At 50.0% G+C, this 26,248-nt stretch overlaps 1 protein-coding gene across 3 annotated transcripts in view; it reads right to left on the bottom strand.

Annotated features, from left to right (window-relative positions):
- The window catches only part of SLC5A2 (solute carrier family 5 member 2), a 168,252-nt gene extending 142,388 nt beyond the window's left edge, over nt 1-25,864 (bottom strand). For 2 of the 3 annotated variants that reach the window (XM_069651603.1, XM_069651604.1), the window contains exon 1: nt 22,150-22,385. In XM_069651603.1, coding sequence (XP_069507704.1) covers nt 22,150-22,347 — 198 coding nt within the window. In that variant the 5' untranslated portion in view covers nt 22,348-22,385. Of the gene's footprint in view, nt 1-22,149; nt 22,386-25,059 lie in introns of those variants that run through there. The other variant, XM_069651605.1, reaches the window with a different exon arrangement.
- Nucleotides 25,865-26,248: the final 384 nt, after the last annotated feature.

Genomic DNA, 26,248 nt, shown 5'->3' with positions numbered 1-26,248 from the left:
CACAGCTACTTCTCCAGAGTACTGCCAGGCGTTAATTGCTGCATCTTGTTACTATCCTTACCTCGACCTTGGAACGTTTTACTTGGACTTGCTTTCGGATTACCCTTGGACTTTGGCGTGCTCTCTGACCTCCCGGATCATCTTGACCTCTGTTTGAACACTGGACTTGGCTCTGGATTGCCCCTCTGTTTCTGCAACCTCGGATTGCTTCAAGTTTTGCCACAGATCAAGTTCTTGCTTCACCCAGGTGTTTCCGGAGTGCCAACTACATCATCCCAGCCTGCTGTTGGTTTCCCCTGCTGTTTGTGTAGGTCTCCTACCTATGCTACCATCCTTTAGGTAAGCTGGTGTCACTGTACCTTGTTTGCTCCCTCTGCCAGTTGCCTTTTGGGTGTTTCCTTGATTATAACCCTTTGCCTTACAGCACTCAGGGGTCCTTCCCGCGTTCCCGGTACCAGGGTGACGACGACACTCCACACCTGTGGCCTCAAGGATTGTTAGGGCAGTTATTTTTTCCTGCTCGAGCGGTACTTGGGGAGGGAGGCATTACATAACTGCACGACCATCAAGTCTGACTCATCGATTTAGAACAGACTGTGAAGCCGTGTGGTCGTCCAGTTATGGATGCCTCAGCCGGGGACACTGTGACTGCCTTAATGCAAGCAGTGACATCGCTTAGGGCAGACATGGCAGCTGCTACCACTGCTCTCCGCACTGACATGGCCACTGCCACTACTGCGTTGCACCACCGCCTTGATGCCATGCAAAGCACACACCACCCCTTGCCTGTAGACGCCGAATTCAGTGATGCCGCTCCACCCCAAAATCCGATCCCCGTCACACCGCCCACCTTGCCAGCCCCGCCTGTGGTGGTTAAGACCCCCTTCCCTCTAGCAGCCCCCGAGAGATACCAGGGGGACCCAAGGAAATACCACACCTTTATAAACCAATGCAAATTGCACTTTCTGTGTCGACCCCAGGCTTTTTCTGATTCAGTTTCCAAAGCGGCCTTTCTCCTCTGCCATCTGTCAGGTGTGGCAGCCACGTGGGTCAACCCATTGTTGGAGGGCGAGCATCCTGCCCTGTACGATTTTGAACTATTAACCCAAGAAATGGCCAAAGTTTTCGACACCAGATACAAAGCACAATCCAGAGATATGGAACTCCGAGATCTCACTCAAGCCGATCAACTCTCATTGAATTCATCACCAAGTTCAACCAGCTCTCTGCTGAGACCTCCTGGCCAGAGAACAAAAAGGCAGTGATATACTATCGGGGCTTGTGTGGTTCTATGAAGGACGCATTGTCTGTGGTGCCCTTTCTTCCCTCAGTCTATGCAGAATTGGTTGACCTGACCTTGCAGGTCGACGCTAGACGAGCAGAACGTAGGGTGGAAGCAGGGCTATCCCATACCCCATCATCAACCACATCCGACACCTCACCCGAACCCATGCAGATCGGCGGGGTACGCAGCCCCATTACTCATGCCGAACGAGAGCGCAGAAGGACAGACAATGCTGGCTTCTACTGCGGTCTTAACAGGCATTTTGTAAAGGAGTGTCCCTGTCGCCCAAAGAACAAGATTCCGGGTTTTCCGAAGACTCGGCCTTGAGATCAGGGGTAGGGGCGAGTCCTATACGAAATCCCTCTGATCCTGCTTTTGATCCCGTCCGGCCTGTGGTGCTACAGGCTTCCTTGAACCGTACCGCTGGTATCTCCCATGCAGTACGAATAGTGATCGACTCTGGAGCTACAGGCTGCTTTATTGACATAGCACTAGCCAGTTCATTGAATCTACCTTTGGTTACAAAGAAACACCCCAAGCCGGTTCATGCAGTGGACGGGACGTCCCTTGCTTCTGGACCAATCATGCAACAGACAGCCCCATTGGAATTAGTCATACAGGAAGTCCACAGGGAGACCATATCTTTTGATCTCATAGCCACACCTCAGTTCGGAGCATTCCTGGGCATCCCTTGGCTGAAGAGGCACAATCCTCTGATTAACTGGGGCACAGGTCAGGTCTCCTTCGAATCAGAGATGTGCCAATACTACTGCCTACTCGAGACAACTCGGGTTTCCAGCCCCCCAGACATCCTAGGGGTAGTCGCTTCTTTGGTCACAGAGGACAGGTCCGACACCCAGGACACGCAGATGATAGGGGCAATCACTGGCAGCATACCTCCTGAGTACCATGAATTCCGGGCTATGTACGACAAAGGCTCTGCGGAAGGCCTACCTCCGCATCGGCCCTACGATTGTCCCATTGATTTAGTCCCTAACGCTCCGATCCCAAAGGGCCGGATCTACTCCTTGACCCAGACGGAAGAACGAGTCCTGCAAGAGTATATACAGCAGGCGCTACGTCTAGGTCACATTCGCCCGTCGACATCCCCAGCTGCGAGCCCCATCTTCTTCGTTCCGAAGAAGGAAGGGGATCTCCGTCCCTGCATTGATTCCAGGCGCTTGAACGCCATCACGGTAAAAAAACGCTATCCCATACCCCTTATTACCCCATTGTTAGACAGGCTTACTCATGCCACGATCTACACCAAATTGGATCTCCGTGGGGCGTATAATCTCATACGCATGCGGGACGGAGATGAGTGGAAGACGGCCTTCTGCTCACGACAAGGGTTATTTGAGTACACGGTTATGCCGTTTGGCCTCTGCAATGCTCCTGCTATGTTTCAGCGCTTCATGGATGACATATTCGGCGACATCCTGAACGCTTACGTGGTAGTGGACTTAGATGACATACTGGTTTTCTCTTCCTCCCTCGAAGAACACATCACGCATGTTAAGGAAGTGTTGGTACGGCTCCAAGCCAACGCATTATTCGCTAAACCCGAAAAGTGTCTTTTTCACACCAGTCAGGTCGAGTTCTTGGGGTTCCATATCTCTCCCGGGGGGTCTATCTATGAACTAGTCCAAAGTCCGGGCGATCAACGAATGGCCAATCCCGACCACTCTCAAACAGTTACAGTCATTTCTGGGATTCGCTAACTTTTACCGACGGTTCATTGCTGGGTTCTCCTCTATCGTGGCACCTCTCACTGCTCTCACTAGCCCTTCCGTCCCCTATGTCTGGTCCATGGCACAACAAAACGCTTTTGACTCTCTAAAAACCATGTTCACCACTGCTCCGGTGTTGCAACACCCTGATCCTGAGCTCCCGTTTGTTCTCGAGGCAGACGCCTCTTCCTATGCAATGGGCGCTGTATTGTCCCAACCCTGTCCTACCACTGGCCGTTTGCATCTGGTAGCGTTTCACTCACGTAAATTCACGGCAAGCGAATTACACTACGCCATTACGGAAAAAGAGCTACTGGCCATTAGGGACGCTCTACAAACCTGGAGGCACCATCTCTTGGGTGCAAAACACCATACTGTGGTGTTGTCCGATCATAAGAACCTCCAGGACCTTGCCTCCCTGAAATGTACAAACAGCCGACAGGTACGTTGGCACCTCTTCTTTGCCGCGTTCGATTTCGTGGTCAAACACAGACCCGGTGTCGGGCATGGGGAAGCAGATGCCCTCTGTCTCGTTCTCCTGGGGGGGAGGTTCTCCCATCATTCCCTGAGACCTTGTTGGGTGAGACTCATGTAGTATGTGTCTGCACACCGTCGCCTTCCTTACAGTCCACCATACGGCAGTGGGTTTCCCAATATCCACAATCACTAACAGAATGGGATCCGGTTATGCAGGATGGGCTGCCTTTCGTACACAGGAAGCTCTTCCTTCCCACAAGTGAAACCAGGAATATGGTGTTAGACTGGTCTCATGATGCTGCCATTAATGGTCACCCTGGGCAACATCGCACTCTAGACCTCCTCAAACGCTGGTGTTGGTGGGCGATTATGAAACGTGATGTGCAGAACTATGTCAATACCTGTTCAGTTTGTGCCCAGGGCAAGTCATGCAGGGGCCGACCCTTGGGTCTTCTTCTCCCTCTCCCCGTTCCTCCACAGCCTTGGCACACGGTCTCAATGGACCTGATCACCGATCTGCCATGTACACAGGGTTTCGATACCATTTGGGTCGTCGTAGACTCCTATACCAAACTAGCGCGTTTCATACCGTGCAAGGGGGTACCCTCAGCCCCAGTCTTGGCTAAGCATTTCTTTAGGTCTGTGTTCTGTCTTTTTGGCTTGCCCCATGTGTTGGTTTCCTTTCTTGGCACGCAGTTTACCTCCCGATTCTGGCGGGCCCTCACCTCTCTACTGGGTATCGACGCTCACTTCTCTTCTGCTTATCATCCAGAGAGTGATGGGCAGACCGAGAGGGTCAACCAGACATTAGAGCAGTATCTACGCTGTCTGACATTACAGTACCAGGACACATGGCTCAACCTGCTGCATCTCTCTATAACAATACACTGCACTCTGCTACTGGGTTCTCGCCTTTCTTCGCCCTCTATGGCCAACATCCCCGTACTCTCCCCATTCTGGACTTCTCCTCTTCTGATACCCCCGCCGCTTCGGCCTGTGCTCGGGATCTGGTCTCGGTCCATGCCCAAACATTGGTCCACCTGCGCGAAGCCCAGGCCTCCATGAAAACCGCTGCTGACAGGAGGAGGGCGGATGCCCCTGCTTACAGGGTGGGGGACCGGGTTTGGCTCTCTACCCACCATTTGCACATCCCTGGCTGTCGCAAACTGCTTCCTCGTTTTGTGGGTCCGTATGGCGTGGTCAAGGTCCTGAACCCGGTGGCATTGCGCCTGGCGGTGCCACCCACCTGGCGGATCCACCCGGTGTTTCACGTCTCCCTACTTAAGCCATGCCCTGGTCCTACCCGGTTAGCTGCCCCTCCTGCCCCGGTCTCTGTCTCATCCCCTGATGTGTTTGAGGTGCGGGCTGTTCTAGGTTCCCGTATGTACAGGGGTGGGTTGCAGTATCTGGTGGACTGGCTGGGTTACGGTCCTGAGGACCGCTCTTGTGTTGCTTCCCGGGATGTACATGCTCCTCGTTTGGTGGCCCGGTTTCACCGCGAGCATCCTTCCAGCCCACGCGGTTGTGGGCCTTTAGGGGGGAGCTCTGTCATGCCCCCGCACTCACCCTCGCTCCCACTCTCTCCCTCACACTCGTCTCCCCTACTTGGCGCTTTTCGCCATCATGTTTTCCACCCACATCAGCAGGGGAGGCACGGCAGGCGTGATACCATGGTGGGCAGACCCGCCTCTTTTCGCCCTTTTCCGCGATGGCGGTTGCCATTGCGCCTCCTCCACACCCGGCGATGCCAGCATACCAGGAAGCGCCAGCAGCACTAATCGCTGGCTGCGTTGCGCTCCGCGTAATGCGTGCGAGTGGTCACGTGATGCGTCATGTGACTCCGCTCGCCGCTTCAAAAGAAGCCGGCAAATACAACACGTCGCTTCACAGCTACTTCTCCGGAGGACTGCCAGGCGTTACTTACTGCATCTTGTTACTATCCTTACCTCGAACTTGGAACGTTTTACTTGGACTTGCTTTCGGATTATCCTTGGACTTTGGCGTGCTCTCTGACCTCCCAGATCATCTTGACCTCTGTTTGAACACTGGACTTGGCTCTGGATTGCCCCTCTGTTTCTGCAACCTCGGATTGCTTCAAGTTTTGCCACAGATCAAGTTCTTGCTTCACCCAGGTGTTTCCGGGGTGCCAACTACATCATCCCAGCCTGCTGTTGGTTTCCCCTGCTGTTTGTGTAGGTCTCCTACCTATGCTACCATCCTTTAGGTAAGATGGTGTCACTGTACCTTGTTTGCTCCCTCTGCCAGTTGCCTTTTGGGTATTTCTGTAACGCTCACCTGGTTCCCACGGAGGCGCGGCGTCGAAGGCGCAGAACTCTGAAGATGGACAGGAAGGGCCCCTCTATTCTGGCTTCCCTGGCTCGTTGGATACCCTCCTGTGCGTGAAAAGGGAGTATTACCAACTGTGGAACAATGCTCAAGCCTCCCACTCCCTTCCAACCCTCCACGATACCTCCTCCACGATTCCCCGTGAAGCCTCACCTTAGGGTTTGGAAGGATGAGCTCTCCATCCTGCTTCTGATGCAGGGGCGCGTTGAAACCCAGTTACTTCACTGGATTCAGGATTGATGGGAGTTCAGGTAAGCTTGACTGTTTAGGTAAGGCGCTGTAAAAGTTCTGTTCAAAAGTTCAAGCTTAATAATAATGTTCGTTGTCTAATTGCAGCAAGCGCTAATGCTTATGTCTTTTTCCCCTTAGGGGCCGGGGTTCGGAGTGCCGGAGATATGGCGCCGACCCGAAGAGAAACAGTTCTGGATGAGCGCTCAGGTAATGTCTTTGCATTCGCTCATTCAATGTCTTTGTCTTTTTTCCCCATAGGGCCGGGGTCCGGAGATGCCAGGAAGCGGCAGGACCCGAAATGCAGTGGGAATAATCCAACAGGTAAGACTTAAAAGGAAACTGAGCTTTCCTTATTCCTTTTCTCCCTCTCACCTTTGTTCTTGTCTTTTTTCCTCTAGGCGCCGGGGCATAGCTGAATCCGGAAGATCGCTGCTGAAGATGGAAGCGCCTTGCAAAGGTGAGTAAAATGCAGCGCTGCAGCGATCGAAACAAAATGCCTTTAAAATGATGTCTTCCTTTTCAGGGCCGTTGGAGAAATGACTCTGGGATGCAGATTTAGCAGGTAAGGGCTTTTCTTCTCCTATTCTCTTCCTTTCTCCCCTTGCAGGTGTTCCAGGGTGCTGGCAGGCGTGGCTGAAGTCAGGATGCAGGAGCTGACACGGTGAGTGTCCAGCTGCTAGGTGCAGAACAACGCGAAGCACGTGTGGCTGTTCGGGTGGGGTTTAAATAGCCTTGGAAGAAGTTCCTGGTATGTATCCTTCCACCAATCAGGTATGTATCCTTCCCCGACCACACCCGGGTGGTGAAGTAGTCCTACAGGTAAAGTAGTCCCATTCAGGCCTCAAGAGGGCCTGGATGAAGCAGCAAGGTCTGCATCAGGTAAGTGTGCACCCAAGCACTTAAACACATATCCTCTTCTATGAGCCTGGCGCCTAAGGCGCCAGGACTGGGGTCCGCTATGAGCCTGGCGCCTAAGGCGCCAGGACTGAGTCCAAAGGGCCCCGACTTGGGCCCGCTGAGACTTCCCTGGGGAAAATGAAGTCTGCCTCTGGGGTTGCTGGGCCCGGCCTGGCTCTTTGGAGGTAGGCATCATGACAGTACCCCCCCTCAAGGCCCCTCCCAAGGTCTTTTCCTCCGGGGGTTTTGGTTTGTGCGGGAATCTTCGATGGAATCGTTGAATTAATCGTGGTGCGTGAACATAGTTACTGGGTTCCCAAGATCTTTCCTGAGGTCCATATCCTTTCCAATCAACAAGATAGAAGAGTTTCGACTTAACTATCTTGGAATCTAAAATGTCTTTCACTTCGAATTCTAATTCTCCATCAATTTGGACAGGGCCTGGGGGCTCAGACAGTCTGGTTCCAGGTTGTACTGGTTTTAGAAGAGATGCGTGAAAAACGGGATGAATCCGCATGTTGGATGGTAAATCGAGTTTATAACCCACTGGGTTGATAATAGCTTTGATGGGGTAAGGCCCAATGAATCTGGGATTAAAAGTTCGCTGACCCTTGAGGGGTAGATGTTTAGTTGCTAGCCATACCTGATCTCCTACTTGGTAAGGAGGAGTTTTACTTCGGTGCAAATCAGCGTTTTCTTTATACTTTTTCTTGGCTTGCTGTAAGTGGGTTGTAGCTTCTTTGAAGGCTTGGGTTATTGTGGAATGTAGGTGATTTACTGCAGGCATCTCCAGGGTCAGAGGTGGATCTAGGTCAGAGGTCCGAGGATGGTGACCATACAGGGTATAAAAAGGAGTCTGTCCGGTTCCAGAATGCACTGAATTGTTGTATGCATATTCTGCAATCCAAAGGATGTCTTTCCAATTTAACTCGGATTGGTGTAACATGCACCGCAGATATTGCTCGAGAGTCTGATTGGTTCTCTCGGTTTGTCCGTTGGTCTGGGGGTGGTGGCTGGTGGATAACCGCACGTCTATTTGTGCTAGTTGGCAACATTTCTTCCAAAAGTGGGAGATAAATTGACTTCCACGGTCTGAGACTAATATGGAAGTGAAACCATGTAACCGCACTATATTTTCCATAAATTCCTTGGCCAAGGTGGAAGCTGACGGCAATCCTTTTAAAGGGATAAAATGGGCCATTTTGTAGAATAGATCCACTATTACGAGAATCGTGTTGTAACCACCACAAGGAGGCAGGTCAGTTATAAAGTCCATTGACAAGGTGTGCCAAGGTGCTGGTGGAATGTCCAAAGGTTGAAATAGGCCGGATGGCCTTTTCTTTTGACTCTTATTTTGGGCACAGATTCCGCAAGACAACACAAATGACTTTATGTCTTTTCTCCAAGAAGGCCACCAGAAGTGGCGTTTGATCTTTTCTTCTGTTTTTGCGATACCGGGGTGTCCTTCCATTAATGATTCATGATGACGGGTAATGACAAGTTCCTGCAATTCTTTACTTGGCAGAAATAACCGCTCTTGGAAGTAGGGTAAATCATCCTTAACGGTGTAGTGAGGACCCTTTTGACTCCATTCCAGTAAGGCAGAAGAGTCAAAAAGCTGTTTTACTTGAGCTTGGATGTCCTCAATGGTTTGCAATGAAGTCAAGCCCAGAATTCTTTGTTCCGGTATGATTGGCACAGGTTCTAAACTCGAATTGGGTTCTTCCATGCCTATCCGGGATAAGGCATCTGCCTTACCATTCTTGCAGCCAGGGCGATAGGTAATTACAAAATCAAATTCCGCAAAGAATAAAGCCCATCGGAGTTGTCGCGAAGATTGAGCTTTGGCCGTCTTTAAATACTGCAAATTTCTGTGGTCCGTAATTACGGTGATGGTGTGTCTTGCACCGAGAAGATAGTGACGCCAAGCCTTGAAAGCTGATTTAATAGCCAGTAGTTCTTTGTCGGTAATTGCGTAATTGAGTTCAGGTGGAGAGAATTTTCTGGACCAAAAGGCTACAGGGTGTAGTTGGTTAGTTTCTGGGTCTCTTTGCGACAGGACAGCTCCCATGGCCGAACTGGATGCATCGGTTTCCACGATGTAAGGGAGATCTGGGCGCGGGTGCTTCAATACAGGTGCAGAGGTGAATTTGGTTTTCAGGTCCTGAAAGGCTTGTTCAGCCTCAAGAGTCCATTCAAAGCGTTTATTTTTCTTTAGGAGAGCTGTGATGGGTTTAACAGTTCGAGAAAATTCCGGGATGAACCTTCGATAGAAATTGGCAAAGCCAAGCATGCTTTGCACTCCCTTCACAGAGCTAAGAGATGGCCATTTGAGAATGGCGTCTACTTTCCGCGAGTCCATTCGGATTCCTTGAGGTGTCAGGATGAATCCGAGAAACTCCACTTCTGTGGTATGAAAAACGCATTTTTCGAGCTTGGCAAATAATTTGTGCTGGCGCAATTTCTCAAGAACTGCCCTAACATGGTTTCTGTGATCAGATTCTGAGGAGGAATACACCAGGATGTCGTCAATATAAACGATGACACAAACATTGATAAGTTCCCGAAGAACATCATTCATGAAATACTGAAAGGCGGCAGGTGCGTTGCACAAACCGAAGGGCATTACTTGATATTCGAAGAGCCCAAATTTGGTGCGGAATGCAGTCTTCCACTCGTCGCCCTCTTTTATACGTACCAGGTGGTAAGCTCCTCGGAGATCTAGCTTGGTGTACACACGAGCATCTTTTACTTGGTCGATAAGCTCAGGTATCAGGGGCAAAGGGTAACGATTCTTAATCGTTATCTGATTTAGGGCGCGGTAGTCAATACAGGCCCTAAGGTCTCCTTCCTTTTTAGGTACGAAGAACAAAGCGGAAGAGACTGGTGACTTTGATGGGCGAATGAAGCCATTGGCCAGGTATTGATCCAAATACTGGTGCAAATGCAGGTTCTCAGGTTCAGTAAGAGCATAAATCCTACTACAAGGTAGTTGTGCATTGGGTACCAAGTCGATTTGGCAATCGTAAGATCGATGGGGAGGTAAGGTGTTAGCCTGCTCTTTCTGAAAAACGTCTTGGAATTCTTGGTATTCAGATGGTAGCTGTACAGGGGTGGATGTTACAGAGGCTAGACCCATAGCTGGATTCCTTGGGTAACAGGTTGGTTCACAATCAGGAAAAGTTATCTTCTTTGCTTGTCAGTCTAGTCTCGAATTATGTGTTTCTAACCAAGGGATAACAAGAAGTACTTGAAATTGTGGGGCCTTGATCACATCAAACACGATTGTTTCCCGATGTCCGTCCTGACCCACCAGAGTGATTTCAACTGTGGAATGCGTTACAGGCCCTGAGGCTATTTCGGTTCCATCAACTGTAGTAATTACATCTTGGGTTACTTTCGGGCGGAGAGGAAGCTTAATCCTGGAAGCCAATTCACGGTCTATGTAATTTCCAATAGCTCCACTGTCTATGTATGCTTTTATAGCATGCAACTGCTGAGGCTGTTTTGGGTTCACAAGCACCATTGGCATGACAAAATGCGAGGTCAAAGAGTTTGTTTTCAAGCTCGGCAAGCGGACCCCTACGCTTGTCGGGCTAGGTCGTTTCCCGAACCAGGTGTCAATAACTCGTTATCAGTGGCTCCAACGACCTTCTTGGGTGGTTTAACTGGACAACTTTGAAGAAAGTGACCGGAAGTTCCACAATACAGACAAAGTTGCATTTGTCGCCTTCTCTCTCGTTCCTTCTGCGTTAATGGTCCTTTAACAATGGCAATTTGCATAGGTTCGGAAACGTCAGTACTCTTGGAGTTAACGTGGGTCTTGATAGGTACTCTGGTTTCATACTTGAGCCGATCTGCTTTTCTATTTTGAAGTCTGTGATCAAGTTGAACCACTAAGTCTATGTAGTCTGCGCAGGCCTGGGGTGGATCTACTATCTGAGCTATAACATCTTTAAGCTCTCCGCGCAGGCCTCGATGAAACAATGTGATCCTTTTATTTTCAGGCCATCCGGTTTCCACAACTAGTCTATTAAAGGTGGCGATATAGGACAAAAGATCCTGATTACCTTGTCGTAAGGATAGCAGTTCGTTGTCAAGGGCCTGTCCCTGCGAGTGTCGAGCGAACAATCTTTCCATGCTGGCCTGGAAGCCCTGGAAATCCCGGAGAATGGGATCATCCTGATTTACCAATGGAATAGACCAATCGGCAGCACAGCCACTGAGGTAAGATAGTACAAAGGCTACTTTGGTCTGGTCGTTGGGGAAGGCCCCGGGCCTGCATAAAAAGTGTAAACGGCATTGGTTCATAAAAACGGCATATTTCTTGGGATCCCCCGCAAAACGTTCTGGCGGGGCCAAAGGCATGTGTCCAGGTAGATTGATTTGTACCGGGTTATTCAAACCCATTGTTGTAGAAATATCTCCGGAAACAGGTAAAGGAGTGTGCTCTGCCTGCCCCTGCAGTAACCTTTTGGCCAGATCATCATTCTTTCCTTGGATAGGATTAGTTCCCTTCTGAGAGCATTAGTCTCCTGGCGGGCTGAGTGCACTTCTGCCCGTAATTCCCCTAAAAGATGGGCCAGCTGATCTGTCTCGGAAGTCTCCATAGCGCCCAGGTGGGAAATTGTGGTAAGGCTTCGCGTTCTGTAACGCTCACCTGGTTCCCACGGAGGCGCGGCGTCGAAGGCGCAGAACTCTGAAGATGGACAGGAAGGGCCCCTCTATTCTGGCTTCCCTGGCTCGTTGGATACCCTCCTGTGCGTGAAAAGGGAGTATTACCAACTGTGGAACAATGCTCAAGCCTCCCACTCCCTTCCAACCCTCCACGATACCTCCTCCACGATTCCCCATGAAGCCTCACCTTAGGGTTTGGAAGGATGAGCTCTCCATCCTGCTTCTGATGCAGGGGCGCGTTGAAATCCAGTTACTTCACTGGATTGAGGATTGATGGGAGTTCAGGTAAGCTTGACTGTTCAGGTAAGGCGCTGTAAAAGTTCTGTTCAAAAGTTCAAGCTTAATAATAATGTTCGTTGTTTAATTGCAGCAAGCGCTAATGCTTATGTCTTTTTCCCCTTAGGGGCCGGGGTTCGGAGTGATGGAGATATGGCGCCGACCCGAAGTGAAACAGTTCTGGATGAGCGCTCAGGTAATGTCTTTGCATTCGCTCATTCAATGTCTTTGTCTTTTTTCCCCATAGGGGCCGGGGTCCGGAGATGCCAGGAAGCGGCAGGACCCGAAATGCAGTGGGAATAATCCAACAGGTAAGACTTAAAAGGAAACTGAGCTTTCCTTATTCCTTTTCTCCCTCTCACCTTTGTTCTTGTCTTTTTTCCTCTAGGCGCCGGGGCGTAGCTGAATCCGGAAGATCGCTGCTGAAGATGGAAGCGCCTTGCAAAGGTGAGTAAAATGCAGCGCTGCAGCGATCGAAACAAAATGCCTTTAAAATGATGTCTTCCTTTTCAGGGCCGTTGGAGAAATGACTCCGGGATGCAGATTTAGCAGGTAAGGGCTTTTCTTCTCCTATTCTCTTCCTTTCTCCCCTTGCAGGTGTTCCAGGGTGCTGGCAGGCGTGGCTGAAGTCAGGATGCAGGAGCTGACACGGTGAGTGTCCAGCTGCTAGGTGCAGAACAACGCGAAGCACGTGTGGCTGTTCGGGTGGGGTTTAAATAGCCTTGGAAGAAGTTCCTGGTATGTATCCTTCCACCAATCAGGTATGTATCCTTCCCCGACCACACCCGGGTGGTGAAGTAGTCCTACAGGTAAAGTAGTCCCATTCAGGCCTCAAGAGGGCCTGGATGAAGCAGCAAGGTCTGCATCAGGTAGGTGTGCACCCAAGCACTTAAACACATATCCTCTTCTATGAGCCTGGCGCCTAAGGCGCCAGGACTGGGGTCCGCTATGAGCCTGGCGCCTAAGGCGCCAGGACTGAGTCCAAAGGGCCCCGACTTGGGCCCGCTGAGACTTCCCTGGGGAAAATGATGTCTGCCTCTGGGGTTGCTGGGCCCGGCCTGGCTCTTTGGAGGTAGGCATCATGACAATTTCCTTGATTATAAACCTTTGCATTACAGCACTCAGGGATCCTTCCAGCGTTCCCGGTACCAGGCTGACGACGACACTCCACACCTGTGGCCTCAAGGATTGCTAGGGCAGTTATTTTTTCCTGCTCGAGCGGTACTTGGGGACGGAGGCATTACATAACTGCACGACCATCAAGTCTGACCCATCGAGTTAGAACAAAAGCTGAGTAAAGCTGTTGCAACAGAACTATATTTCTTTGGAATTTTTGTTGTGGCAAAAATTATCCTGACCAAGACAATTATTGCTGCTATTTATGAACTGAGAACTTGTTCAAGAAGGAAGAGAAGCTTTATACTTTTTGTGTTGGAACTTTCTGCTTACAAGTGGAAGCGGCATAAGACTGTATTGTAACTTTTGTTGAAACCCAGGATTTCCTTGTGTTCTTTTCTTCAACTGTGGCACAGAATCAAGTTAAATCCGGGGTAAGGGGATTTCTCCCAGGTTGTGAAAACAGACATTGGTCAAATTGTGAATTCAATGATTTGTTATTTTGAATTGCCATGCACTTCCTTATTCATTTGTCATATGTATAAATGTGAGGGGCAGCTATCCTTTAGCTTCTTTTAGGCAGGGAAATCCTCGTCAGGGTAGGGAAAGTGAGGCGTTCATCCAACCTTTAACTTTAATAAAATGGCATTTGTTGAGAAAACCTTACAACGTGGTCCTCGCATTTCTGACCCCTCACAATCAACGGACTAGTGATTGGGCTCATATTTATTCAGGTGCACATACTCACTTCACTGAGGTTTAAAGTTTGAGAATTTGGGAAGAAACAGGCATCTTTTTTAGTGAAACACTTCAAATTCAATGTTCTTTCTTTAAACCCAGAATTGTGCTTCTTAATTTTCATAGTCATGCCTCTTTTCTTCTTAAGGTTTTTTTCTCTGTCTTCTCCTCAGATGGACGACTTGATTTGATCAACTGCGAGGAACCATACATCTTTCTTGTTTGACGCCTGGTGGTGCTCGTTACCAATGTTGGGATAGTGGGAATCTCATGTCTGTGTTGGTCAAGGTGTTGAGATGCTCTTTGATCCGTGTCCTCAGATCCCCGACTTTGCTGCCAACATAATATTTTCCACATTCACATATGATAATGTAAATTACAAATTTGCTCCGACAGTTAAGGAATTGCTTGATTTGAATTTCAGGTACATTGTCAAAGCTTAGTTGGTTAGTGTTATCGAAAGCATAGCGGCATATTGTGCAACTGCCGCACTTGTGGAATCCTGATATTGGTGGGCCATTGTCTTTTTGGACATTGAGGTAGAGACGATTGACGAGCACCTTGGTTATTCTTTAGGTAGCGAACAACCCCGTAGCCATAGAGACATCTAGGCCTTCCTGACTATTATTTAATAAATCACGTTCAAAATGTCCTCCAAGAGTCTGCGTCCTTCTACTGAGCCGTCACACCTCCAAAACATGTATCTAATAACCCATGTTGCGCTCTGAATATTTTGGACTACAATTCCCATGATCCCTCACTGCTTGCTAAGTTGGGTCGGATCATGGGAGTTGAAGTTGAAAACATATGGAGGGCCACATCATGAGTAATAATGAGCACGTGGTAATTGAAAGTATAGACTGCAGAGGACAATACTCGTGGAGGAAGGTGGGTAGATTTTCAGCCAGGCATATTTCCTCATGCAAAAAGTAAATGCTGGATACCCCCATTGTGCTTTGTGCATGCAGTGTATACTGCCCCCCATAGGTGTAAACACCACAAATAAAATGATGACAAATAACGTTAGGTGTATATCAAGCGCGTCCTCAGTGAAATGGCGAGTACACTAAATAGAGACGAAGCGCCCACTGTGATGTACAGGGCAACAACCGTATAAAACAGGGTTGTCCAACTCCAGGCTTTGAGAGCCGGATCCATGTCGGATTTTCAGGATACCCCTTATTAATATTTATGGATTAAATTTGCATACAATGATTCTAAATGAATGCACATTTTTCCTCATGAATATTAATGAGGGGTATCCTGAAAACCCGTCAGGATCCCGGCCCTGGAGGGCTGGAGTTGGACAACCGTGGTATAAAGGGTTACCGTTCTGCTGAAAGCCAGCTTTATTCGACATCAGTCCTCAGCAAATCAATACATACATTCAAGTACGTCCAATCAGAATCCAAGAAAATCCATCAAGATAAAACCAACACGTTCAATATGTTAGGAAGGAAGATACAAAAATAAAAGCAGGTCAATCCCAACAGCAGATTCATATTGCACGGGGTGGTGGGGGTTTGGGTGGGATAGTGGGGGGCAGGATGACAAAAAGTGCAAGGGTCCCAACAGGAATGAATAAGAGATCAGTCGCTTCCTCCCCAGCCATGCACCCTGGACACATTTAGTTGTAACACAGACAATATTAAGATGGTTGCTTGCAGTTTTAAACAAAGGTGTTAAGTGCTTGGCTCTCAACACGCTGTACCCATTACACAAGAGCAAAAGGTGTAACATCGTTTCATCACCAACATCACAAGTCGGCCAGGTGACAGGGTTTATCCCACAACTGCTGGTAGAACACCGCCCTTTCAATGTACCCATACGGAGGCAAGGACATGGGATATTCCCACCCGGAACTTCCCTAGCTGAGGGGTGCTCCAGGTTCTCACCCAATATAATACAGGTCTGAACAAAGCAATATCGGAAATAGGGCGAATTCCACACTCCGTGTGCAGGGGGGCACTTGGCGAACACTTGGGGAGCCACAACAAACTCTTCAAAAACGTGTTCTTAACAATGGCCATGGATTGACAATTTGGGTAACCCCAGATTTCAGCCCAACAGGGTGCGACCGGCAACACCTGCAAATTGTAGATCTCTAAAACTGGCGTCACAGAGCAGCTTCCACGATTGGCCGCAAACTTTCGCACACCCCCACTATTTGTTTCAAGGGATATACAGGCTTTAGTGAGCCATGGACCATTTGCATCTGGTGCCTAAATAGTCGTAGAAAGGAACCTGCTCAGGTTTATGGCCATCCACCTCCACAACCAGGGCATACAGTCTTTAGAACGAAAATGTATGTGGGTGTGGCGTAAAGGGTTACATCTTGTGGGTAAGATAGCTCAGCTGGTTGAGCGCTCGCTACTGCGATCTGAACGTGATCTGCAGGTCGCCGGTTCGAATCCCGGCAGGGCCAACTCAGCCTTTCACCCTGCCGGGGTCGATAATAGGTACCTATTTTTGTTGGGTGATATTGTATGTAAATATGTGCTCTGTAAAGCGCTTTGGATTAAGGCGCTATATAAATGACACATCATTATCATTAAAAGGTTGGGGTGGGTTTTTAGGGATGGGAAACAGGGATTCAAGGGGACACCCCCCCCAAAAAAAGGAAATGTTTTGTTTTTATTGTAAAATCTTCGGTATAAGTGCATTCTACATACAATGGGTGGTTAAGAAGACATGTAAACCACAGCCAGGTTATGAGGCCTAGCTAATTTCGGCCTAATAACGTCCACCTTCATTTTGCAGCTTAGGGTATGTTTGCGGCCCATTGGGGTAGTGGCTAGTAGGATGGCATCACTACCCAGTCTGGGGGGGGGGTCAAAGCAATTCACAGCAAGCTCCTCTATGACCTCGTTAACTTAAATGTTGAAGAGGAGCGGGGCAAGGACACATCCCTGCCCCACTCCTTTTTCAACCAACCTCGAATTCTTCTGTCGCCTCTCCGCCCAAACCCCATCAAACAACCGCCTTGTTATCAGAATATAACTGGCGGGAATTGGACCACAGATGACTCGGAGTGTCCCCTGCCACAAGGGGGTCCGGGGGACGCTGTAGAAAGTGGTCTTCAGATCTACAAAGACTGCATAGATCAGAAAAGGGCAAAAGCTCTGGTCGATAGTACTCATTCCCGTGCGAAATCACGGTTGTAAATGGTTATTGAACCCATGGTTCAGAATGACTTTGGCGAAAAGCTTACCTACCCAATAAGGAAATCGGGCCGTAGTTGCTTGGAGTGTCTCTGCCCCCCTTTCTATAAATGGGGAAAATTACTGCCTGTCGCCAGGAAGTCGGGATGCTGTTAGATCTAATCGCTGCATTAAAGAGCTGGTACAGAGCTGGGACCACCCCAATCGCTCATCTTTATAAAGACCAACAGGTACATGATCAGGGCCCGGGTTTTGTGGAGTCTGGACAAGTCCAAAGCCTTTCAGCTTGTGAGAGGTTGAAGTCCCCTTCCCACTCTATTAAAATCTCACCAACGGTTGTCATAGGGGGAAGTAGGGCTGCGATTAGAGGTAGGGGAGCCTTATCCAGTCCCATAAACTGTTCCCACCATGCTTTGGATCCAATACAGCAATACAATTCGTTGGTGCTACTCAACTCCTCCCCAGAATGTGGAGGAGTCGCTCCTCTTCCCCGTCTCCAACATGCTGTCCCCAACTAACTTGCTCAAGAGCCCTTTCCTTATTCCTGATCAGTGTTTTGCAGTTGGCCCAGAGTGAACGCAATCATGATATGTCCACGTCTACGATACCCGCAAGACATCAACTCTCTCCTAGATAGTCTACAATCATCTTCAGACCCCCCCCCCTCCTTCTTCTTGATCGATGATTTATTTACTTCACTCCCTGAGCACGTAAACGGGAAAAAGAGAGGGAGTCAAGTTTTCTATCTCTGACAATATGATATCATCAGGGCATAAAGGATTGCATACACTCTCAATACTGCAACATAAATACACCTTAAAACGTTACGATGGGCTGGGGTCTAATGAGGATGCTATTACACCAATGAGGGCTCAGGCTGTGAGGGTCTGCCCAGAGGGCATGAGATACTATTACACAGGAGAGGGTTCAGGATGTGAGGGCCTGAGGATACAGAGGCAATGAGATACTATTACACTACTAAGGGCTTAGACTGTGAGGTCCTGGGCAGCCAGCTGCCATGAGATACTATTACACCAACAAGGTGTAGGCTTTGAGGGCTCAGCTCAGGAGCAAGAGGACGTACAATACTATTACACCAGTAAGGGCTCGGGATGTGAGGGCCTGGATACCCAGAGGTCATCAGATACTATTACACCAATAAGGTCTCAGGCAGTGAGGACCTGGGTACCAATGAGCCATGAAATACTATTCCACCACTAAGGGCTTAGGCTGTGAGGTCCTGGGGTGCCAGAGGGCATGACATACTGTTACACCTCTAAGGTCTCAGGCTGCAAGGGTGTAGAGAGTTGGAGCCCTCGAGATACTATTACACGGATAAGGTATAGGCTCTGAGAGCCTGGGGAGCCAGCGACCACGAGACAATGTTACACCACTAAGAGTTCAGCCTGTGAGGCCCTGGGGAGCTAGAGGCCACGATATACTATTACACTAATGTGGTCTAGGCTGTGAGGCCCTGGGGAGCCAGAGGACATGAGGTACTATTACACCACTAAGGACTCGGGCTGTGAGGGCTTGGGGATCTGGAGGCCGCAAGATACTATTACACTAATAGAGTCTAAGCTGTGAGGGTTTGGGGAGCCAGAGGCCATGAGATACTATTAGACTATTAAGGGTTCGGGCTGTAAGGGTCTGGGGAGCGAAAGGCTATGGGGTACTATTAGACCACTGTGGGTTCAGGTTCTGAAGGCCTGAGGAGCCAGAGGTCATGAGACGCTATTACATTACTATGGGTTAAGGCTTGGAAGGCCGGGGGAGCCAGGGGCCATTAGATACTATGCCACTAAGAAGATTCAGGCTCCAGAGGCCACGCTATAGGACCCAGGCTGTTAGGGACTGGGGAGCCAGAGGCTATGAGATACTATTACACCAATAGAGGTTCAGGCTTCGAGGGCCTAGGGGGCTGTGAGGGAGTAGGGAGCTAGGCGGTATGAGATACTATTACACCAATAAGGGTTCAGGCTGCGAGCGCCTAGGGAGCCAGAGGCCATGAGATACTATTACACCAATGGGGACCTTGGCTTTGAGGGTCTGGAGAGCCATGGGTCATGAGGTACTGTTACATCAATAAGGTCTAGGCTGTGAGTCCCTGGGGAGCCAGAGGCCATGAGATACTATTACACCACTACAGATTCAGGCTGTGAGGGCATGGAGAGCCAGAGGCCATGAGATACCATTACACCACTAAGGGTTCAGGATGTGAGGGTCTGGGAGATAGAGGCCATGAGCTACTATTACACCACTAAGGTTCTAGGCTTTGAGGGTCTGGGGAACTAGAGGTCCTGAGATCCTATTACACAAATAAGAATCCAGGGCTGGGGAGCCATAGGCCACAACATACTATTACATCACTAAGGGTTCAGGCTGTGAGAGTTTTGGGTGCCAGAGGCCATGAGATGCTATTACACCAATAAGGGTTCAGCCTTTGAAGGTCTGGGGAGCCAGTTGACACGAGCTACTGTTACACCAATTATGACCCAGGCAGAGGCCAATAGTCACTATTACACAACTAAGGTTTCCGATTGTGAGGGTCTCTGGAACCAGAGGCCATGATATGCTATTAAACTAGAGGGGATACAGGTTGCAAAGATCTGGAGAGCCAGAGGCCATGTGTAGTATTATACCAGAATGGATTTAGGATGTGGGGGCTTGGGATGGTAGAGTCCATGAGATACTTTTACTCCACTAAGGATACAGGCTCTGAGGGCCCAGAGGCCACAAGACACTATTACACCAATAGGAATTCATGTTGTGAGGGTCTTGGGAGCCAGAGGCCATGCCATTTCTCATTATAGAGGGCACATATTGCCTGCCAAAGCGAATAAACAGCTGCCTTTGTAATGCTTGAGTCACACTGGGGGGACACATTTTAGGGGACACAGGAGAGAATCACTCACGGGGCAGTACTCCAAGCGCCGCTCAGGGCAGTGACCCTCAACATGGATGAGCGCGCTGGCAAACGGGAGACTCAGCAGAAACCAACAAGGCACGGCCATTAACTAAGACATACACAACATTAGCGTTAGTTTTCTGCAAGAAAGCAAGATCCTGGTTTCAGCGTTTTCTGCAAGAAAGCGGAATGCTGGTTTCAGCGTTTTCTGCAAGAAAGCGGGATGCTGGTTTCAGCGTTTTCTGCAAGAAAGCAAGATCCTGGTTTCAGCGTGTTCTGCAAGAAAGCGGGATGCTGGTTTCAGCGTTTTCTGCAAGAAAGCGGGATGCTGGTTTCAGCGTTTTCTGCAAGAAAGCAAGATCCTGGTTTCAGCGTTTTCTGCAAGAAAGCGGGATGCTGGTTTCAGCGTTTTCTGCAAGAAAGCGGGATGCTGGTTTCAGCGTTTTCTGCAAGAAAGCAAGATCCTGGTTTCAGCGTGTTCTGCAAGAAAGCGGGATGCTGGTTTCAGCGTTTTCTGCAAGAAAGCGGGATGCTGGCGGGATGCTGGTTTCAGCGTTTTCTGCAAGAAAGCAAGATCCTGGTTTCAGCGTTTTCTGCAAGAAAGCGGGATGCTGGTTTCAGCATGCTGTTTTGATCAGAGGTGTGGGCACTGCCACAGCACAAACCAGTGATCTTATGAAACATGCTTAAGGCACATTTGGAAAACACGAGATCATCATGCCGAAAGGCCTGCCATGGTGCAGGAGCCATGCCCGTGCTGCAGTAGTAGGACCCAATAGAACATAGAGTTGTGGGAGCCAAAGAATTCCTGGGTAGAGTCCAGCCATGGAGCTCAGCTTGGCTCCGGGAGCCAAATGCGAGCAGAGCCGGCAAGAGGTGTTTACCTCGCAGTCTGCCCCCCCCCCGATCCCGCAAATGCAAAATCCATACCTTTCATCCTGCCTCCTTAACCCCCACAACAAAAAACGACCTGGTACCCTCCTTCTTGCCCCCCACAACGCAAACCCATACCCGATGCCCTGCTTCCCTGCCCCCCATAACAGAAAACCTACACCTGGCATGGCAAATTTGAAAGATAAAGCACAGTGACATTGTTTCATCCAGGGTCACACACCGACTGAAACATTAGATTTGATCCCAGTCTGCACTTTAGGCCCTTGACTATGTATCTTCTCATCAATAGCTGATTAAAACTGTGCATTAATGCACAGTTTTAACGAGCTAAAATAATGCTCTATCACATAAAGAGAACTTGAAAAGAAAGTTAGAATCACTCTTTTTGCTTAACATAATGTTTCGTATACTTGTCAGGTTGGTTTATATTGTGATTTGTGTACTTTCACCACCCTGAATGGAAATGGAACTCTACTCGTAAATACATGTAAAGTGATGTCTGCCTAAACCATCCCTTGTGCTTTGCCCCTGTACTTTCAAGACTTAAACAAACAACACAACTGCGTGAAAGGTCAGATACGTGTAGTCTTTGTTTCACAGCGTTTTGGAGCTGGCCATTGTGCACATCTTCTATCAGGCTAAATCCTATACGAGCTAGCCTCAGTCTTCCAGGAAGAACAAGCGGGGAGCAACGGGGAAACCCACATGTCCTGGATGGTGTCAGTAAAGTTGCAGGTGGAAAACCTCATGTCTAGGCAAGTACCCCCATTTTCCAAGACCAGAGGCACCGCCCTGTACCTCATTCACAAACTGAGTAGTATGTGGAGACCCCATGGCCACCTCCCATAGCCCAGGCGAGAGTAAAAGAAATTGTCCTGGCAGGATCCTTAGGCAGTAAAGGAGCACGCCGCGGGCAAACCTTCTTACCCACCAAACAGTGAAGTGCATCATCTGTTTTTACTTTTATGTGACAGAGCATCGAGCAAGTTCATGGATATTTCGCTGTCTGGTGTGCACTTAATACATGATCAATGTGGGTATTATCTTGGTAGCAAACACTGCAGTGTAATTCACTGAGTATAACTGTGCCTTTCTGTGTAGTGCACATGCAACAGAATCCCTCCTAAGTGAACCCAGTGGCGGCAGCCAAAGAACACGCGACCGACTTAAGTGGGGGGATTTGTCCTGGATTGTAAAGATTGGCCAAGTATGGGAGCCTGGTGTTCTGGTTGCAGTTTTCCAGGTTTCAGACCACACACATGCTTCCATTCCATCTTTAGTTTTGCACCAGTGTGCAAAAATTCCTGGCAAGAGCCAAAGTACCGTGTGCACGTAGATGATTGCCTGTTGTTCTTTCTTTTAACTGTCAGTGGGTGGCAGTGCCAATTGTAATGTATTCTGTAAATTAGTTACCAGGGGATGAGGAGATGCTTGGCTCAGCTCCAATGGGGCTCTTCTTTCACAAAGGCACTGGAGTGGAGCCAGAGGCAGGCATTTGGCTCTCACTAGGCTATAGCAGGCCGCGGCTTCCCCACTTCTAAAGGAACATGGTGTCCACGCCCTTGCTTGGTGAAAGAACCATCCGCGTATTAGTATCCCAAAGATTACCATACCTATGTACTAGTGCCTCACACCCCACTGCGCCCCCAGATCACCGTGCCCATCCCCTGCTATGACGAAGGATCCACTGCTGTACCGCGCCACACACCCCACTGCGCCCCCAGATCACCGTGCCCATCCCCTGCTATGACGAAGGATCCACTGCTGTACCGCGCCACACACCCCACTGCGCCCCCAGATCACCGTGCCCATCCCCTGCTATGACGAAGGGACCACTGCTGTACCGCGCCACACACCCCACTGCGCCCCCAGATCACCGTGCCCATCCCCTGCTATGACGAAGGAACCACTGCTGTACCGCGCCACACACCCCACTGCGCCCCCAGATCACCGTGCCCATCCCCTGCTATGAGAAGGAACCATTGCTGTACCGCGCCACACACCCCACTGCGCCCCCAGATCACCGTGCCCATCCCCGGCTATGACGAAGGAACCATTGCTGTACCGCGCCACACACCCCACTGCGCCCCCAGATCACCGTGCCCATCCCCGGCTATGACGAAGGAACCATTGCTGTACCGCGCCACACCCCCCACTGCGCCCCCAGATCACCGTGCCCATCCCCGGCTATGACGAAGGGACCATTGCTGTACCGCGCCACACCCCCCACTGCGCCCCCAGATCACCGTGCCCACCCCCTGCTATGACGAAGGAACCATTGCTGTACCGCGCCACACACCGCACTGCGCCCCCAGATCACCGTGCCCACCCCCTGCTATGACGAAGGAACCATTGCTGTACGGCGCCACACACCCCACTGCGCCCCCAGATCACCGTGCCCATCCCCGGCTATGACGAAGGGACCATTGCTGTACCGCGCCACACCCCCCACTGCGCCCCCAGATCACCGTGCCCACCCCCTGCTACGACGAAGAAACCATTGCTGTACCGCGCCACACACCGCACTGCGCCCCCAGATCACCGTGCCCACCCCCTGCTATGACGAAGGAACCATTGCTGTACCGCGCCACACACCCCACTGCGCCCCCAGATCACCGTGCCCATCCCCTGCTATGACGAAGGAACCACTGCTATCAGTAACCAAGGATCACTCTGCTCCATGCCCTGGTGTAGATGGCTAACCACTGCTGTAATGATCTTCCACGACACCCCTCGTCTACTGTGACCCACTCCAGAGGTGGACTGGCCATTAGGGAACTCTGGAGATTTCCCAGTAGGCCTCTGCACCTTGGGCCTCTTTTGTCTGGCATTTCCAAATGTTCTCATGTGAAAAGGGATGGGCTTGTTGAAAAGGTGTAATACGGGGCCACTTTGAACATTATTTCCAGGGCCTCTTTTGGTTCCCAGTCCACTCCTGCCCCACCCAGTGATAGAAATGTAAAAAAAAGAGTAGTGGAACGTTGACCCCAGCAGGTGACAGAGTAGGCAACAAGGGAGGAACATGCATCACATTTCTCCCTGGCTGCAGCCATGCTGGTTGACAGCCAATCAAGTTAAAGCAGATTTCACTTTGGCCTTAACTACTGTTGGATGGTAAAGTATAGAAGTGCGATTTTGCTGCACATAGAACATTTTCAGAATGGTTAAAATGGTTACAAAAAGTAGCGGAACTGTTAACAGTAAAAAGTCAAAAGTAGTGGAACGTGGCTCCGGACCGTTCCTGCTCACTTTGACCCCTGAGCTGCGCGGGAAACATTGCCTCAATATAGGAGCGCCACCTCCCTGAATCACTGTGAGCAAGCCCTTACCTGGTGCCCCACCCCTCAGCTGCGCAGGAAACATTGCAAATATATCGGACCACTACCTCCCCGAATCACTGCGCACAATTCTTGCCTGGTGCTGGAAACATGGTGGTCTTCAGTTCCCACGCAAACCCCTACTGTGGCTCCAACCAGACACCCCTCTACTGGAAGAAGAATCCATGGTCTACTGTCCACACCCCTCCCCACTAGTGGAGCAGGAGCCATCACAATTCTAATTCTCTACCAGATGATCCTGCTCAATCCCCTGCTCCCATCTCCTAGAGCAATGCGTCATCACCGGGTCAAGCCCCTTGTAGTCTGGAACATTCGGCGTTGTGTCCAAGCTCTTGCTCCCGCCTGTCGGTGTCAGCAGTGAGGGCTGTCACTGGCCCGGCCCTTTGCTAACGACTGGGAAAAAGCTGAATATTCTTAAACCCCACAGTAGTCGGCCTGTATTTAGCGTTGAAGAGTGTGTTTAGAGTCCCTGACAATTCATCGACGTTCAGTGACCCGGAAGCACACACCCAAGCACTGGCCTAGACAGGATGGGGCCCTCCACGACCACTCTTTCTCTCTGGTGATTGACGGCTTTTTCAGGTGGAGTTTACAGGACTAAGGGCGCTGTGGGTGACTATCTGAAATTGGGAGATTACGGGGGTGATCATGTCCAGAGTAATAGAAATTGGAGAATTAAATGGCAATGCACAAAGAATGGGCGTTTTAGAGTTTATCCACAATCTGGTCGCACATCAGGTCACATCACAATCAGACACCCTTGCATCCCGTTTAAAAGACTTTGCGGTTGCCCTAATCTGACTTCTCAGATTCGTATTCTGCTACAGGGTTGCACTTTCACCGAGTTCAGGGGTGGGGGGCTTATAAGGAAGCAAGCCCACCCGGAGCCCTCCCCTTTTTGGTTTTACTTTCACGGAGAACTACTCAGAACAAGGCCGGCTGCCCCCCGAAAGATGCCCCACCAGCCAGAGGGAATGCAACTCACCCAGATGCCAACACCAATGACCAGCAGGAAGTAGATCACAATGACGCTGATGTCTGCAGGGTTGTTGATGGATGCAGGAGCCGGAGAGGCTGCCTCAGTCTCCATGCTTCCCTCAGGGATCAACGTGCAGCGCTTGGAGGGACTTTGGAGCTTTACTTGGGAATCCTTGGTGCAGTTCTTTGAGGGGTCTTGGAGGTCTCTGTGCAGTTCTGGGAGGGCTGAGGCGCTTTGGTGGGTGTGGGGCTTCCCTTGGGAGGTCTTGGCACAGATTTCTGAGGGGTGCAGCTCTTAGTGCAGTTCTTTGAGATGTGAAGCTCTTTGGGGGACTTTGGAGCTTTCCTTGGAAGGTCTTAGTGAAGTTCTTCGAAGGGTGCAACTCTTTGAGGTGTGTTGGGGCGTCCCTTTGGTGGTTTTGTGCGGGTCTTTGAAAGGTGAAGCTCTTTGAGGGGGTTGTCTTGGCGCAGTTCTTTGAGAGGTGAAGCTCTTTGAACGGTCTTGGAGCCTCTCCTGGGTGCCTCGGTCCAGTTCTCCAGGTGCCTTAGAAAGTCTCTCTGAGGTTATTGGGGTGCCTCTCCAGAGGTCTGGAATCTCTGGGCAGTGTCAGCTTTCCAGAGGTCACGGTCCAATGGAGTCCTTGGTTTTATGGGGAAAACTCAGCTCTCTGGGTGTCCCTGCTATCAGGCGCTTTCATTCATGGGGGCACAGTTTTCATCAACTCGGCACAGACCCTGGCTCTTTTCTTCTCATACACCTGATGACTCCCCCAAATGGATAACGCTCTGACGAGTCGCCCCACAGCACTGCCTCACCCAGGCTGATGGTTAATGGCAAAGCACCTGGGAGCAGTGGCCTGTGCCAGCATTAATTATCCATTATTATTAATGGCAAAGCCATGGGGTACAGAGGCCAGCTCCAGTATTAACTATCCAATGTTATTAACTGCCTTGCTCAGCGGTTCTCAAAGAGGCACCACGAGTGCCTGTCCAGAGCCCCGGGTATCTCCCAGAATCCTCCTAGGGTGGGGTGAGTGGGCAAGGCACTGGCACGTTTTCCTGGGACAGGGACGCTCCCACTGGGGGGGCAGGAGAGGAAAGTCTCACTGTCACCTGGTGGACGAGTCTTCTTGGCCAGAGATCTGTGCCCCACACTCTTAAAGGGCTTAATCAAAATTCAGTATAATTAATAATAT

Source organism: Ambystoma mexicanum, chromosome 3p (assembly GCF_040938575.1).
Source record: "Ambystoma mexicanum isolate Mex_15411 chromosome 3p, UKY_AmexF1_1, whole genome shotgun sequence".
Lineage (NCBI taxonomy): Eukaryota > Metazoa > Chordata > Amphibia > Caudata > Ambystomatidae > Ambystoma > Ambystoma mexicanum.
The sequence above is the reverse complement of the archived record's forward strand: the minus strand, read 5'-3'. Positions and strand labels throughout refer to the sequence as shown.